The 16,148-nt window shown below is 44.1% G+C and overlaps 1 protein-coding gene across 4 annotated transcripts in view; it reads left to right on the top strand.

Moving 5' to 3' along the window:
* Nucleotides 1–16,148, top strand: part of YTHDC1 (YTH domain containing 1) — a 1,387,762-nt gene that overhangs the window by 58,823 nt on the left and 1,312,791 nt on the right. For all 4 annotated transcript variants that reach the window (XM_044064303.1, XM_044064301.1, XM_044064302.1 and 1 more), the window contains exon 2: nt 15,829–15,930. In XM_044064303.1, coding sequence (XP_043920238.1) covers nt 15,829–15,930 — 102 coding nt within the window. The remainder of the gene's footprint in view (nt 1–15,828; nt 15,931–16,148) is intronic.

Below are 16,148 nucleotides of genomic sequence, written 5' to 3'. Positions count from 1 at the left end.
TACTCCGAGGTGATTTCTGCCTAACATATAAAGCTATGTCAAACCCAGAGCTGTTGGACATGCTACACCTAAAGAAATCCCAATCCCTCCAAGCTACACGCTCTAGGGACCTAAACCTTGTCACCACAAACAGGACATGCTGGAGGGATAGATTCCTGTCCCAGGGACTTCCCATACTCTGGAACAAGCTACCCGTCTATGTCAAGCAAAGTTTCTCATTAGCACTCTTAAAGAAAAATCTTTGAGTGGATGGGAAATAGGAAATATACCCCGGGAATCACTTCTGTGGCTCTGCTCGACAGTGGCACAGGAAAATAACTTACTTGGATGGCATAAGCCAGGGAACCTTGTTGGCTAGGTTTACTTAGGCCCTTGGGCCGATAGCCTATTACCTATCTATGAACTTATTATTAGACTAAATACAATATTATGTAGCATTGAAATGTGCTGCCATTATAAGGGTGACAGTTCAATATTTACTCATAAAGCAAATGTCAGAGTGGAAAAGTTCAAATAGTGGATAAAGAGGAGGAGAGGAAGAGAAAGAGTGAGAAGAAGTATTTGTTAGTAATAATTAGGGTAGATATGGGAGGCAGGAGAAAAAATGAGTAAAAGTGACTTTACAAGTAAGAGAAACGAAACCAAGGAAAATAAGAAATGACATGGACAACAAGATTTACAGCTGCATACTGTCAAGTGGATTGGTAGCAGGGGTCATAAAACTGGGTTTGGAGAAAAGTTGGTGACTTTGAACAAACAGATTTGTCCTCAACCATGTATCATTGTGTGTGTGTGGTGCAAAAGATCTATAAAGCAAATCTGCACCGATACTTGCTTGCTACTCTGCTGAGGGGGGCACTTGAGTAAGTGCAGTGAACTGGCTCCAGTAGGAAGGGATGGCAGCATAACTCTCAACATCATAGAACAAGAAATCTGGGCAAGGCCCTAAATCATAGGGGCAAAGGCCCAAAAATTGTGACAATTTATAAATATTGCACTTAAAAACTTAGAAAGTTGATAAACAGGTTTTGCATTAGAGTGAATTTTCTTTAGGATATGAAGTCTGAAAATCAAATGCCTGTCAATTTTCTGACGTCAGTGTTCAGTGGTTTGCCTGTGATTTGACAGAAAACTGCAATTTTATGAAACAGACAAAGATCTAGACTTTCTGCAAAAATCTGCTGTTGAGAGATATGGATGGGAGTCTTGAACCAACACCCATCAATCATTTTCATTTGTTTGCCAAAGCCATTACAGCAGTGATGTTCTTTGTGTTTCACTGTTGCAGTCATTACATTTGGGTAATCCTGCTGGCAGGTTGCCCTCAGTCGGCCTGAATTCCAAAGTCCTGGGTCCTGCGTCGGCTGCTGTCACCCCTTCCCTGACGTCAGGTCGTCAGGGGTATAAAAGATGCGGCTGACGCCATTTTCTTTAATCTTTCTTGCTGCGCGGTGCCCGAAGCAGAAACAGTTCGCAAGTGCCGGTCGTCCTGAGATTTTTGAGTTTCAGATCCGAAGTCTTCTATAAAGCTAAGTACCCCCGTTGGGGAAACATTTTTTTCTTGCTCAAGACCGATGTCAGAAAAAGTTAATAATTGTATTTCTTGTGGGAAGCAAGTACCTCATAAGGACTTTCATTCTTACTGTATTCCTTGCCTAGGCCCTGACCATAACATTTCAGGTTGTCTTTTGTGCTAGATTTAACCACCGCACTATTAAGCGTCGGTATGATTTTGCATTAAACTATTTTGGACGCAGGTTTACTTATCCAGAAATGTTGTCGGATAGCCATCCAACTACCACAGTTCACAAAAAACGCAAAGAAAAATACAACCGAGGCCCAAAACCGATGACGAAGCTTCTCCTAAGCCAATCGCCTGTTCTCAGTGAGGCGATTTCGCAGCCCCTGATGCCCGCTACTTTAGAGTCGCAGGCCGCTACAGACTCCCACGTGGAGTCTGCTATGCCACTGGAAACTCAAGGTATTGGAGCCTCGGACGCTGTTCCTTCAGATGGGTCCAGAGCAGCTGAGCAGGCACCGGCTTCTGAGGGTGTATTCAGACCTAAACATCTATACATTAAACCGACTTCAAAGGCAAAGACTAAAGCACCTTCAAAGGCAAAGAAGCAAACTCAAGAGCCACGTGGACAGGCCTCCATGCCCAAAATGGCCGAAGACTTGATTACCTTGATCAGGGGTTCCCATCCCCCTCCTGATAAGAGGCCTAGGCAAGAGACTGACTATGAATCTTCAGATCAGGTTTCCATTTTTTCTGATTCTTCTTTTGATCAGGAGTATTCTCTCCCCCCCCCCCCCCCATCCCATGAGGATTCTGATGCTGAAGAATCCTTGCCTTCAGCTTCTCCTCCAGAGAACTATTCTTTTGGGGAAACCTTACATACCATGAGGGAGCATTTCCACTGAGAGCGCCAAGATTTTTCAGAATCTAAAAAGAGGCTCAGTGCTTTCCTGTTACTACCTCAACACAAGCCACTAGCCATCCCACCTGTGTTAGACATTGTAGATGATGTGTTTTCAGAGTCTAGTCTTACCCCTGACTCCTTACCTCCAGCTCCTGTTAAGCCTGACAGATGTTATAGGGTTCCTGACTCACATAAATTCCTTTTTAAAAACCCTGCTGCAGACCCAGAAACTATTTCTCAGGGTCCCAAAGGAGTTAAGGCTTCCGCTGCAAAAAACCCTAGATTCTAGGGCACTGGATAGATAGAGAAAAAAGGTTTACACATCTGCTATCTTGGCTATAAGGGCCTTAAACTGTCATTTTCAAATGCTCAAATATCAGCAACTTGTCATGGCATTGCTTAAACAGAAAATGTTAAACTCTGAATGTGCAGAAAACAAGGAAATGCAGGATTTATTGCATGCAGCTGAACAAGTTGGAAAGCATACTTTGCAATGTGGTTTTGATTCTTTAGAGGCGTCCTGCAGGGCCGCAGTTACAGGTTCTGTAATTAGGAGGCATGCTTGGTTAAAGGAACAAAATCTGCTTGATCATTAAAGTTAAATTATTAGATGCACCTTTACAGCATGATACTTTGGTGTTAAGGCAGAAGAGGTGTTAAAGAAAATGGAGGACAAAGCTAAATCTATGCAAACGGTCAAAGATTTTTTACAAGTACAGCCACCTAGGTTTAGTAGACACTGGCCAACAAAGAATTGCTCCATTCCTGTGTCAGACAGACCTCAAAGGGGCAGACCCAGACGACCTAGAGGCATATCCCAGGTGCAAGGTTTATTCTGCTCAAAACAATTGGGGGCTTCTACCTCCAAAGTTGGAGAAGACAAATCACAACCATTCAGGAAACAGTCCCAATGACTTCCTCCTGCCTGCACCAAGCACTTATCTCCTGGCAGCCCCCTTAGGGGGAAAATTAGCACTTTTTTCTCAAAATTGGCAGATTATAACCCAAGACAAGTGGGTCTTAAATATCGTGTCACAAGGCTACAAGTTCCATTTCCATACCCTGCCAAAGACAAACGGCTGGCCAGATCTGCCAAAAAATCAATGGGCAGAGGCACAAAAACAAGTCTCATCCCTCATGGACATGAGGGCCATTCATCTAGTACCAGAGCAAGAGCAGGGACAAGGATTTTACTCAAGACTGTTCTTGGTACCCAGAAAGGACAAGGCCTGGAGGCCAATACTGGACCTATGTATTTTGAGCACATTCCTGGATATACCAAAATTCAAGATGTTGACTTTGCAGCAGCTTCTGCCCATGCTGGACAAGAACGCTTGGCTTGTGACTTTAGACCTAAAAGAGGCATACCTGCATGTCCTAATCAGATAAATATGCAGAAGATACCTCCGATTCAAGGCTGGCTCAATGCATTACCAATTCTCTGCACTGCCCTTTGGCTTATCTACTGCGCCCAGGGTCTTTATAAAGTGCCTGGCACCAGTAATTGCATTCTGCAGACAAAGAGGAATACAACTATATCCTTTCTTGGACGACTGTCTAATTCAAGCAGAGAACAGGGACATTCTTCTACAGCATCTGGCGTTTGTGAAAAGACTTCTAACATGCCTAGGGTACACAGTCAATGAAAAGAAATCAAAACTAGTACCATCTCAAGTGATAATATTCCTGGGTGCAAGCTTAAATACAACTGCCCAAATGGCTTATCTCACGCCAGACAAACAAAGGTAACTGACTACCTATTTCAAAATGCTGGCAACAAAGGCCCAGTTATCTGCAAGAAAAATTCTGCAGGCTTTGGGCTTCAAGGCATCCTGCATCCTACTAATTCCATATGCAAGATTGCATATGAGGAAACTTCAGTGGTACCTAAAAAGTGTTTGGACTCAACATTGCCACAGCCTGGAAACTATGATTACTCTCATTCCCTGCCTGCAACAGGAGTTTCAGTGGTGGGCAAAGGCTTGTCACCAAAACAAGGGACAGCCATTCACATTACCCCCAGCCTGGCAAACACTAACAATGGATGCCTAAGATTATGCTTGGGGAGGGCCACATGGCAGGAAGATGCATTCAGGGCACATGGACCTCAAACCAAATGCATCTACATATCGATCAAAAAGAGATGCTAGCAGTTCAAAATGCCCTGACAGCCTTCAAGGACCTACTTCATCCAGGACAACTACTGATAAAGACAGACAACACCATGGTCATGTGGTATATAAACAAGCAGGGGGGCACTCATTCTTACCCTCTTTGCAGACTAGCCATGACTTTGTGGGACACAGCATTGACTTAACAAGTACACCTGCAGGCACAATTCCTGCCAGGAAGGAAAAATACTCTGGCAGACGACCTAAGCAGAAACCTCATGGATCCCCGCGAGTGGCACCTGGATCCACAAGTCTTCAGCATAACAAGGAAATGGGGATGCCCGGACATAGATCTATTTGTCTCCCCTCAGAACTACCAACTAAAAAGATTCTGCACAAGGATTTATCACAGACAAGCATGGAAAGTGGAGACCCTATCTTTCAGCTGGAAAAACCTCATCTACTGTCCCAACAAAGCAGTCGGATCCTGCACAGCCAACTCAGGACTTTAAAACCTGGCAGCATGGCGGATAATGTAGTTATACAAAACACACCTCTCAGTAAAGCTGTGATGGATGTCATTTTGGAGGCCAGAAGGCCTAGTACTAGAAAATCTTATCATGGAAAATGGAAGAGATTTTGTGCTTGGAACCAGGCACAAGAAACTGATACAGCTGTGCCAAATATTCCTCAGATTTTGCAATACTTAACTGAGATGCTGGACAAAGGTCTATCGTTTTCATCTATTAAAATTCATGCCTCTGCCATTTCAGCTCATTAGAATACAGAGCCACCAATCTTTTCTCATCCCTTACTAAAACAGTACCTCAGAGGAGCCAAAAACTTAAGGCCTCCAAGATCCTCACCAATGCCTGCATGGGACCTCAACTATGTCTTGGAAAAACTCGCCCTGCCACCTTTTGAGCTAGCTGCTACGGCTGATATAAAGTTTTTTATCTTGGAAAACAGCTCTGCTCCTAGCAATAACTTCTGCAAGACGAGTTTCAGAGCTTCAGACACTCATGGCTGTGGAACCTTTTATCATTTTTTATCCAGACAGGGTCTCTCTAAGGACAAACCCAACATTTATGCTTAAGGTGGTGTCCAGTGTTGCTCAACTATTTATCAGCCAACTTTTTATCCAAATCCACAGAACAAGGGGGAGAGAATTCTGCATTCTTTGGACGTACACAGACAGCTTAGATTCTACTTGGACAGAACCAAAGTTTTCTGAAAGACAGAACAATTACTAGTGACTTATGCTGCAGGATCACAAGGAAAGTCTATCTCAAAGCAGACTATTTCAAAGTGGATAGGCCACTGCATTCGTTTCTGCTACTTACACTATGGCAAGCCAGTGCCTAAGGGCATTAGACCACATTCAACCAGAGCTGCAGCCACTTCATCAGCCTTTATCAGGGGAGTACCAACCAAGGACATTTTAGAGGCTGCTACTTGGAGTTCAGTGCACTCCTTTACCAAGCACTGTCCTCTGCCTCTCTACTCTAAATACAGGGCAGGCTTTGCCACTGCAGTTCTGCAGGGCGTCATAGCCGCTCCTAATGCTGTTTAGCTCCAGCCTCCCATCCATAGCTTTGGGACTCTACCCAAATGTAATGACTGCAACACTGAAACACGAAGAACATAGTACAGTTGTGTATACTTACCATAAATGTAGATGTTCGAGTGTATTCACTGTTGTAGTCCAGGTTACCCACCCGCCATCCCACTTTCTTCTGATGGAACCTATCTTTCCTTCTCTGATTTATACAACCTATGTGGAGTATTTGTAGATGAAGGTAAAGTTTATATTGGTGCATGTATTTATATGTATATAAATTTTGGCTACCCTTTTAGGGGGCGCCTGACATCTGGGGCAAGAAAAACTAAAGAAAATTGTGTCTGCCGCATCTTTTATACCCCTGACGACCTGACGTCAGGGAAGGGATGACAGTGGCCGACGCAGGACCCAGGACTTTGGAATTCAGGCCGACTGAGGGCAACCTTTTCTTTAGTTTTTCTTGCCCCCAGATGTCAGGCGCCCCCTAAAAGGGTAGCCAAAATTTATATACATATAAATACATGCACCAATATAAACTTTACCTTCATTTACCTTCTATGTCAGACTCCAAACCAGTTACAAGTTGTGTCCCACAAGGCTCAGTCCTGGGACCTCTCTTGTTCGGTATATATTTCTTGGAGGTACAGGCCAACACGGAAGGACTGTGGCTGACCAAGTTCGCAGATGACTGCAAACTGGCCGCCATAATCGACTCTCCAGCCGACACAAGCATCCTCCAAAAGGGCCTCATAGAAACAGACAACTGGTGCCAGAGCTATGGCCTCAAGCTAAATGCCAAAAAGTGTATAGTCATCCCCTTTGGCAAAACAAAGTGCCATAAATTACCACATAGGTGGTAATCCATTAAGTACAGAAGAAGTAATTAGGGACCTGGGGACCCAAGTTGATAGCAATCTCTCATTTGACAACCACGTGGCCAAAGTGGTTAGAAAAACATTTTATATAGCCCACCTAATCATGAAGGGATTCACATCTAGATCAGGGGAGGTCATCGTGCCTCTTTACTCATCCCTAATCAGGCCCATAATTGAGTACAATGCCCCTTTTGGGATGTACCTTACCAGACACCTGCAGCAACTGGAAAGACCCCAAATGTACCTCACCAAGAGGATCAAAGGGCTCAAACAGATGCCATATGCTGCCCGGTTAAAGAAACTCCAGCTCTACTCAGTGGCATACCGCCTGTTCAGAGGCGATCCGTGCCTGACGTATAAAGCCATGTCCAACCTGGAATTAATGGACATGCTGCACCTCGGAAAATCCAAATCCCATCGAGCTACGCTCGAGACTTGAACCTCAGCACTGAAATAAATAGGACATGCTGGAGGGACAGATTCATAACCCAGAGGCTCCCTTCACTCTGGAATAAAATCCCAGTCCAGGTTAGGCAGAGTCCCTCATTGACTCTCTTCAAGAGGAATCTTGATGAGTGGATGGGAGATCGTAGGTTTACCCCGGGTATCACTTCTGTGTCACTGTTAGACAGAGGCACAGTGTACTAACCTCAAAAAAGGGCATAACAAAATAAATTTAAAATGGGTGGCGAAAGCCAAACACATTCTGGCTAGGCTTATAAATGCCCTAGGGCAGATAGCCTAGTATGAACCTATGAACCTGCCAGCAGGATTAACCAAATGTAATGACTGCAACAGTGAATACACTCGAACATTTACATTTATTGTACGTGTACACAACTGTACTTTTTGCAGAGAGGTGGGAAAAGCCTTAAATTTGACTGGTATGTTGTGTGGGTGTGGGTAGCTGTGTTTGTGGAAGGTGGAGGTGTCCCTTTTAAGTGTGGTGCGAATGTTATGCATTATGAAATGGAGAGATTGAGTAAAATTCTGCTCAGTGAAGTCCCTAGCAATTTAATCTCTGCTTGATTCAGACATGTATACATTCCCCTGTGTTTGTCAGTACTGTGTTTGAGTGTATTGTTTTGGAGTGTGGTATCACTGCTACAGCTGCTGGTACTCTTTCAATACAGGTATCTGCTTTAGAAGTTTTCTCCAGGAGTCTGTTGCTGAGAGGATGAGATGCATGCTACAAGTATACAACTAAGGCAAACTACATAAAGCAATAGTAAGAAAAAGTACTAGGTCACATCAGAGGCTTAGGAGGTCATTGTTAAGAAACTGAGAACTGTTGTAAAATTTATCATTAAATATCTTAAGTTCAGGTTATACTATAAGAGAATAACTATGTAAAGATAACCATGTCAGCAGCCAAAATGCATTACAAGTTGAATATTTTACTGTGCACATTTTAAAAAAATGGATAGACTGTCCTAAACTCTGGACTGATGCGTTTGTCTTTTTTTTTTTTTTTTTTTTTTTTTTTTTATTCCTGGAAATGCTATTCAGAAGTGAAGAGACATGCAAGGGAGCAGATTTAGTGGTACACCAGGCTGTGATTTTTTGATGTCTATTGTCATGCAAAGCTGACTAAATAGTTTAATCTAGCAAAGCTGGAAATGTGAGACTGTAGCCCACTGAAGGAGGGGAGATAGGAAGAGTAACCTGGCCAGGAACTGAAACTTGCAAAACTGTTCCTTGTGAGAAGTCTTTTTTATCTCAGTAATTTGTTAACACTTTTGCAAGTTTCTTTCAGAGAATGTGTAGTACATCAGTAGGAACATTTTTAAAACTCCGCACATACCAGTCAATGACACATGAGCTGCAGACTCTGACTTGGCAGTTTTTTTTTTTTTTCAGGTGTTCCATTCTAAGCGAATGGAAGTCTAATCTGACAGCAAATGGTAGGGCTATTTGTTCTCACAGTCTGTGCATTATGGGACAGATTTAGCTTTCCAAAGGAATTGCGATGTCTGCCCCCATGAGGGCAGACAAGAGTAAAAACAAAATAAAATTAGGAATGAGTACTTATTTTGCTGCAGGCAGCTTTGGGAGGTGTAGTAAATCATGGCAAGATAAATGTATGTTTTCTTCATCGTTTGCCGTAGTGGTCCTTTAAGAACTCTTCGAGAGTGAGAGCGAGAGCATTCTATTTTCTGTCTTGGACCTGGCAACAACAAAGACCCATTCACCACATCTGCCTTGCTGCTCTAATCAAATGCACTAGGGTATAGAAATGCTTATAGTCAGGAATATAGCAAAGCTTAGCTTAGTTTTTCTTTTTTTGAGACTGTCCTGCAGCGTCGAAAATATTTCCTCTGATTCTTAAACTCTGACGTTACTTTAAATATATATGTAGTATTATCTTGTTTTTTTATTATTTATTACTAAATCTATTTAAAGCTTCTATGGTGGATAATCTGTCTAGAGATATTAAGATGTCCTTCAAGGATGCATCTGCAGTCCTTACAAATGGGTTGTCCTGTCGTCAGGCAGCCCTTCGGTCGGCCGGATTCCAAAGTCTGGGTCTGGCCTCGGCTGGTGTCGCACTTCACTCGACGTCATAGCTGCAGTTATTCGGGTATAAAGGCATCAGCCGACGCCATTTTCCTCAGTCTTTCTTGCCGCGTGGCGCCCGAAGCAGAAGCTGTTCGCAAGTGCCGGTCGGTCAGATCCAGAGATTACTACTACCGAATACTACTTCGAAGACTTCTAAAAAGCTAAGTACCCCGTTGGGGACTCTTTCTTGCCTCAGCCGATGTCAGAGAAAGTGAATAACTGTTTGTTTATCTTGTGGGAAACAAATACCTCATAAAGATTTCCACTCCTACTGTATACATTGCTTAGGCCCAGACCACGACGTAGCAGCTTGTCTAGCCTGCGCTTCTTTTAACCGACGGACGCTTAGACGTCGGTCGGAGTTTGCTGAACAAATTTTCGGCTCTGATTTTGCCTACATTATGCTGTCGGATCCTCCGACAACGCAAATTTCCAAAAAACGAAAAGAAAAGGACCGACACTCGCGGTCCGCGGTCTCCGCCGAAACCGCAATTAAGCAAACTGCGAGTGTCTCGGTTTCGGCCGAAACCGAGCAAGCGGTTCTTTCTCCAACCGAAACCATGCCTTCTACCGAGGCCTCCTCTAACCTGGTAGAATCTGCTTCTGAAATCCAGCCTTCTGTTGCGGTTTCTCAGGAATTATCAGACACAATTCCCCTGGATATTTCAACCCCTGCACCTGGAGCTGCTAGGCCTCCTGCAGCCATGTCTATTAAGGCCTTTGCCAGGGCTAAAGCAGCCAAAGCTTCAAAATCTGTGCCTGCCAAACCCCCCTCACACAGGCCCAGCACTAGCTCTCATATGCTATCTTTGGCTGAGGATTTAATTTCTTTAATTCGTGGATCCCAGCCTCATCCAGACAGGTCCTCTCTCCCACCTCCAGAAAAGAGACCTAGAGCAGAGCCCCCTGAACCAGTATCCACTGATGGTTCCTCTGATGAATCAGAACAAACAAACCTTCCTGAGGCTTCTTATTCTCCTTACGAAGACTCTGATGCTGAAGAGTCCATTCCTTCAGCCTCTCCACCTGAGGAATTTTCCTTTGGGGAAACCTTGCATGCTATGAGGGAACAATTTCAGTGGCAGGGCCAAGATTTCTCAGACTCCAGAAAAAGGCTTAGAACCTTTCTACATTTGCCACAACATAGGCCTTTAGCTATACCTCCAGTTCTTTCTGTTGTAGATGATGCATTTAATGATGCTTGCACTGCTCCTGATTCATTACCTCCTGCTAAGCCCGATAGGTTCTACAGGGTCCCGGACACTCATCACCATTTATACAAGGCTCCTTTTGCAGATCCAGAGACCATTGCCCAGGGCCCTAAAGCTGTAGCTGCTACTTCTACTGAAAACCCCCTCCCCTCTGAAAGGGAATCCAGGTCCTTAGAGAGATGGGGTAAAAAAGTTTACACTTCTGCTACCTTGTCAGCTAGGGCTTTGAACTGCCAATTTCATATGATTCAATATCAAGAGTTTATGCTTGACCAGTTAACTAAAAAGCTTTCCTCTGAAGAATCTTTAGATAAAAAATATGTTCAGGAAATGGTACATAATATACAGCAGGTTAGTAACCATTCTTTAAAATGTGGCTATGATGCACTGGAGGCTTCCTTTAGATCAGCCATGACTGGCACAGTTATCAGGAGACATGCATGGTTGAAAGAACAGGCATTACCAGACCATGTCAAATCAAAGCTTTTGGATGCACCCATGGACAAGGTCAATTTGTTTGGTTCCCCTGCTCAGCAGGTGCTAAAAACGATGGAAGAGAAGGCGAAATCTGTACAAACGGTGAAAGATTTCTTACAGGTTCAACCTCCAAGGTTTAGCAGGAACTGGCCCTCCAAGAATTGGTCCTTTCCGGACTCCTCTAAGGCTCAGAGAGGCAGAAATAGGCGTTCAAGAGGCAGAAACCAATCCAGGGGTGCCTACAGGGGACGCCAATGGCAAGGTAACAACCAGCGAGGCACGGACACAGCCACCACCACTACAACAACTCAATCACAGTGACTTGACAGTGGCACCGCCTACCAGGGAACAACTAGAAGCACCCTTAGGCGGAAAACTAACCTTATTCTCAAAAAACTGGCATTGCATCACAAGGGAAAAATGGATTTTGCAAACTATAGACCAAGGTTACAGGTTCCATTTCCATACTCTACCAGGGAAGAGAGGAATGCCAAACCTACCACCTACTCAAAGGATAGAAGCTCTAAAACAAATATCTCAGCTATTAAGAATGAGAGCTGTGGAAAAGGTACCATCTGTGGAGCAAGGAAAGGGATTTTACTCCAGACTCTTCCTGGTACCAAGAAAAGAAAACAAATGGAGACCCATTCTAGACCTGTCCGCTTTAAACACATTCCTTATTGTTCCAAAATTCAAAATGCTGACCCTACAGCAGCTTCTTCCCATGCTGGGTAAGGAGTCTTGGCTGGTAACTCTAGATCTCAAGGAGGCATACCTGCACGTCCCCATAAGACCAATTTGCAGAAGATACCTCAGATTTCTTGCAGGATCAGAGCATTATCAATTTTCAGCATTGCCCTTTGGCTTATGTACTGCGCCCAGTGTGTTCACGAAATGCCTGGCATCAGTAATTGCTCATTGCAGACTTCAGGGAATCCAAATTTATCCCTATCTGGACGACTGCCTGATACAAGCGGACAACAAAAGCAAGCTAGCAGAAGACTTACAAAGAGTCATTTACCTGCTGCAAGCCTTGGGATATACAGTCAATATAAAAAAGTCAAGGCTGATTCCATCCCAAAGAATAACCTTTCTGGGTGCAGAGCTGGACACATCAAAACAAATGGCATTCCTAACTGCAGAAAAGAAAGAGCAACTACCTCTCTACTTCTTGGCATTAACAAAGCAGAACCACCTAACTGCAAGAAAAGTACTGCAAGCTCTAGGCTTCATGGCATCCTGCATAATTCTGGTCCCTCATGCCAGACTGCATATGAGAAAGCTACAGTGGTACCTAAGGAATTTGTGGTCCCAACACAAGCACAGCCTAGAAACCAAAATCCCAATAATCCCATGCCTGAAACAAGAGTTCCTATGGTGGGCTCAGGCCTGTCAATCAAACACAGGATTGCCCTTCTGCAACAGCCAACCAAGCCAAACCATCACGACAGATGCCTCAGACCTCGGTTGGGGGGCACACATGCAGGGCAAGTGCATACAAGGCTTATGGACTCAAGACCAGCTGCGCCTACACATAAATCTAAAGGAAATGCTGGCAGTAGAATTGGCAATCCAGTCATTCAGACCATTTCTCCAAGAAGGTCAGTTGATGATAAGGACAGACAACACCACAGTTATGTGGTACATCAACAAACAGGGAGGCACCCATTCATATCCTCTATGCCGGCTGGCACTGGACCTATGGGATGTGGCCCTGAGCTACAACATTCAGTTACAAGCAATTTTTGTACCGGGAAAAGAAAACATTCTAGCAGAACAACCACAGATGCCCACGAATGGATGCTTCATCCGGACATCTTCAAAGCCATTACAAGGGAATGGGGATTACCACAAATAGACTTGTTTGCATCCCCATTCAATCACCAGCTAAAGAAATTCTGCACAAGGACATACCACCCACTTGCTTGGAAGGTGGACTCCCTATCTTTCAGTTGGAAAAACCTGACAGCATACGCATTTCCACCACTTCCTTTGATGCACAAGGTGCTTCTGAAGATCAAAGAGGACCGTCCAAGGATCATTGTGATAGCTCCAGACTGGCCAAGACAACATTGGTACCCATTGCTGAGGAGCATGTCTCGGGAACAAATATGGACACTAACCCTGATCCCATTACTGTTAACACAGAACAACTACAACATCCTGCATCCAAACCTGAAAACTCTGCAGCTAACTGCCTGGAACATTACATAACAGCAATTAACCCAAATTTATCCCAAAGGGTTAAAGACATAATCCTGGAGGCTCGCAGACCTTCAACAAGAAAGAATTATGCAGCAAAATGGAAAAGATATCTCATTTGGAGTACTGCAAAGGGAGAAGATGTGACTCTGGTAAACATGGCCAACATCCTGGAGTACTTGGCAGAGCTCTTCCACATAGGCCTGTCCTATTCTTCCATCAAGATACATGCATCAGCTATTTCAGCACAATACAGCTTGGATCCTCCTGTCTTCTCTCATCCCCTGCTCAGACAGTTTCTGAGAGGAATTAAAAATGTAAAACCTCCCAGGAAACCACCATTGCCAGCATGGGACTTGAACTTTGTGCTAGAAAAATTGACACTTCCTCCTTTCGAACCAGCAGCAACAGCAGAATTACAATACTTATCCTGGAAGACTGCTTTCCTGCTGGCAATAACTTCAGCAAGAAGGGTCTCTGAACTACAGGCATTGATGGCAGTGCAACCCTTCCTGATCTTCCATCAAGATAGTGTGTCCATGAGAACAAATCCTACATTTATGCCTAAGGTGGTATCCAGTGTGTCATTAAATCAGGCTATCCACCTACCTACATTCTTCCCAAACCCACAGAACAGGGGAGAAAGACTTTTGCATACCTTGGATGTACACAGACAGTTACGCTACTACCTGGACAGGACTAAGTCCAATAGAAAAACTGACCAGCTTCTGGTAGCATATGCCACAGGAAAGGAAGGAAAACCAATTTCAAAACAGACAATCTCCAAATGGATAGGAAATTGCATTAGATTTTGTTACTCCTACCATGGAAAGAAAACTCCAGAGAACATCAGGCCTCACTCCACAAGGGCTACAGCCACTACCACAGCTTTCTTACGAGGAGTGGCTACCAAGGACATTATAGAGGCTGCTACTTGGACCTCCGTGCATACATTTGCCAAGCATTACAATTTACCTTTATACTCTAGATCCCGAGCAGGTTTTGCCACTGCTGTTTTGCAAGGGATCCTAGCTACACCATAATCTCTACTCTTTCCTCCTCCCCTTGTTTAGCTATGGTATTCTACCCATTTGTAAGGACTGCAGATGCATCCTTGAAGGACATAGTACAGTTTTGTACCTACCATAAATGTAGATGTCCGATAGGAATGCATCTGCAGTCAGGATTACCCACCCACCTTCCCCTGTGAGGTACTCCTAGGGTATTTGCCAGCCTTCAGCTAGCTTGGGGGGGATCTATTATGGTGTATTTGTTTGTATATATGTACATACATGCTTATTTTTTGTGTTTGCTCTCTGCTATTTGGAATCATTGGCATTTATCCAAATTTAGCCTTCAAAGAGGGCACCTGGCATCTGGGGCAAGAAACACTGAGGAAAATGGCGTCGGCTGATGCCTTTATACCCGAATAACTGCAGCTATGACGTCGGGTGAAGTGCGACACCAGCCGAGGCCAGACCCAGACTTTGGAATCTGGCCGACCGAAGGGCTGCCTGACGACAGGACAACCCATTTGTAAGGACTGCAGATGCATTCCTATCGGACATCTACATTTATGGTAGGTACAAAACTGTACTTTCTGAGAGTACTTGCATATTTCTTTGACACAGTGTAGGCCACTCCTAATAGCCTTGCTCTTGGTCAAACTACTATTTGCATTAACAGTAGCATTACACGGTAAGATTGGACACCCTTGTTACAGGCCTTAAAGTAGCTGACAAGGAGTTGGCTGGTGGCAGTGATACCAGACCTTATAGTCTGGGCAAAAGGGGGCATAGTTAGTAAACCTGTGCCAGCCTTTCCCAGGTGTGTGTGTGTGTGTGTGTGTGTGTGTGTGTGTGTGTGTGTGTCAGCTGCTTGGGCAGGGACACACGAAGCACTGGTTGGACAAAGAGGCTGCTGGAGACCTTGGCCTGGCCACGCAGCTGAGATCTCAACTCTAAGCTGTGTTTCTTATTGGGGATCTGGAGAAAGGGAGAAACCAGCCCCGGACTAACTGTCGTCTCTGTAGTGCTCTTATGGAAAATTGCACTTTATGCAGAGCTGCATCTGGAATACTGAGTCGTCCACCAATGTTACCAGTGGTGAGGATTGAGTCTCCTTGATTACTGGGCCAGTGGCGTTGCATCACAGCATGTTCATATTTTGATTTTTTTCAATAAAAGTTTATTTTTTGAAAAGTTTTGTCCCTTGCTGTTTTAGTTACATAGAATTACATATTTAAAGGAATGTTATCTTAGATTGCCCAGCACTGAGTCATGTTGTTCATATTGGGATAATGATCACAGTTTCTCCCTCCCTCTATCTCTGTGGCATGGGTCACATTACTTATTGGTTATTGTGAGCTTAAATAATTGGAAGCTTGGTATTTCTCTCTCTCTATTTCAGATGGAGAAGTTAATGTTTTAGATGACATTCTGACAGAAGCTCCTGATCAAGATGATGAGTTGTACAATCCAGAAAGTGAGCAGGATATCAGTGACAAAAAGGGTAAGAATTCTGCATGCATGCAGTCTGTAATATTCCACCTTTTGATCACAAGTTCTTAAAGTAGGTTTATGCTTCACACTTGATGACACGTACCGACTGTATGATTTTTGCTGGTCAGACTGGGACTGGACAATTTTGAAGAGTCCATGGGTTTGCTGTTTTTTTTTTTTCCCTCTTGGGGAACAGTGGGGTGGGTTTAGTCAGTATTGCTGAACCTG

Source organism: Protopterus annectens, chromosome 2.part2, assembly GCF_019279795.1.
Source record: "Protopterus annectens isolate FY-2018-M chromosome 2.part2, PAN1.0, whole genome shotgun sequence".
Lineage (NCBI taxonomy): Eukaryota > Metazoa > Chordata > Ceratodontiformes > Protopteridae > Protopterus > Protopterus annectens.
The sequence above is the reverse complement of the archived record's forward strand: the minus strand, read 5'-3'. Positions and strand labels throughout refer to the sequence as shown.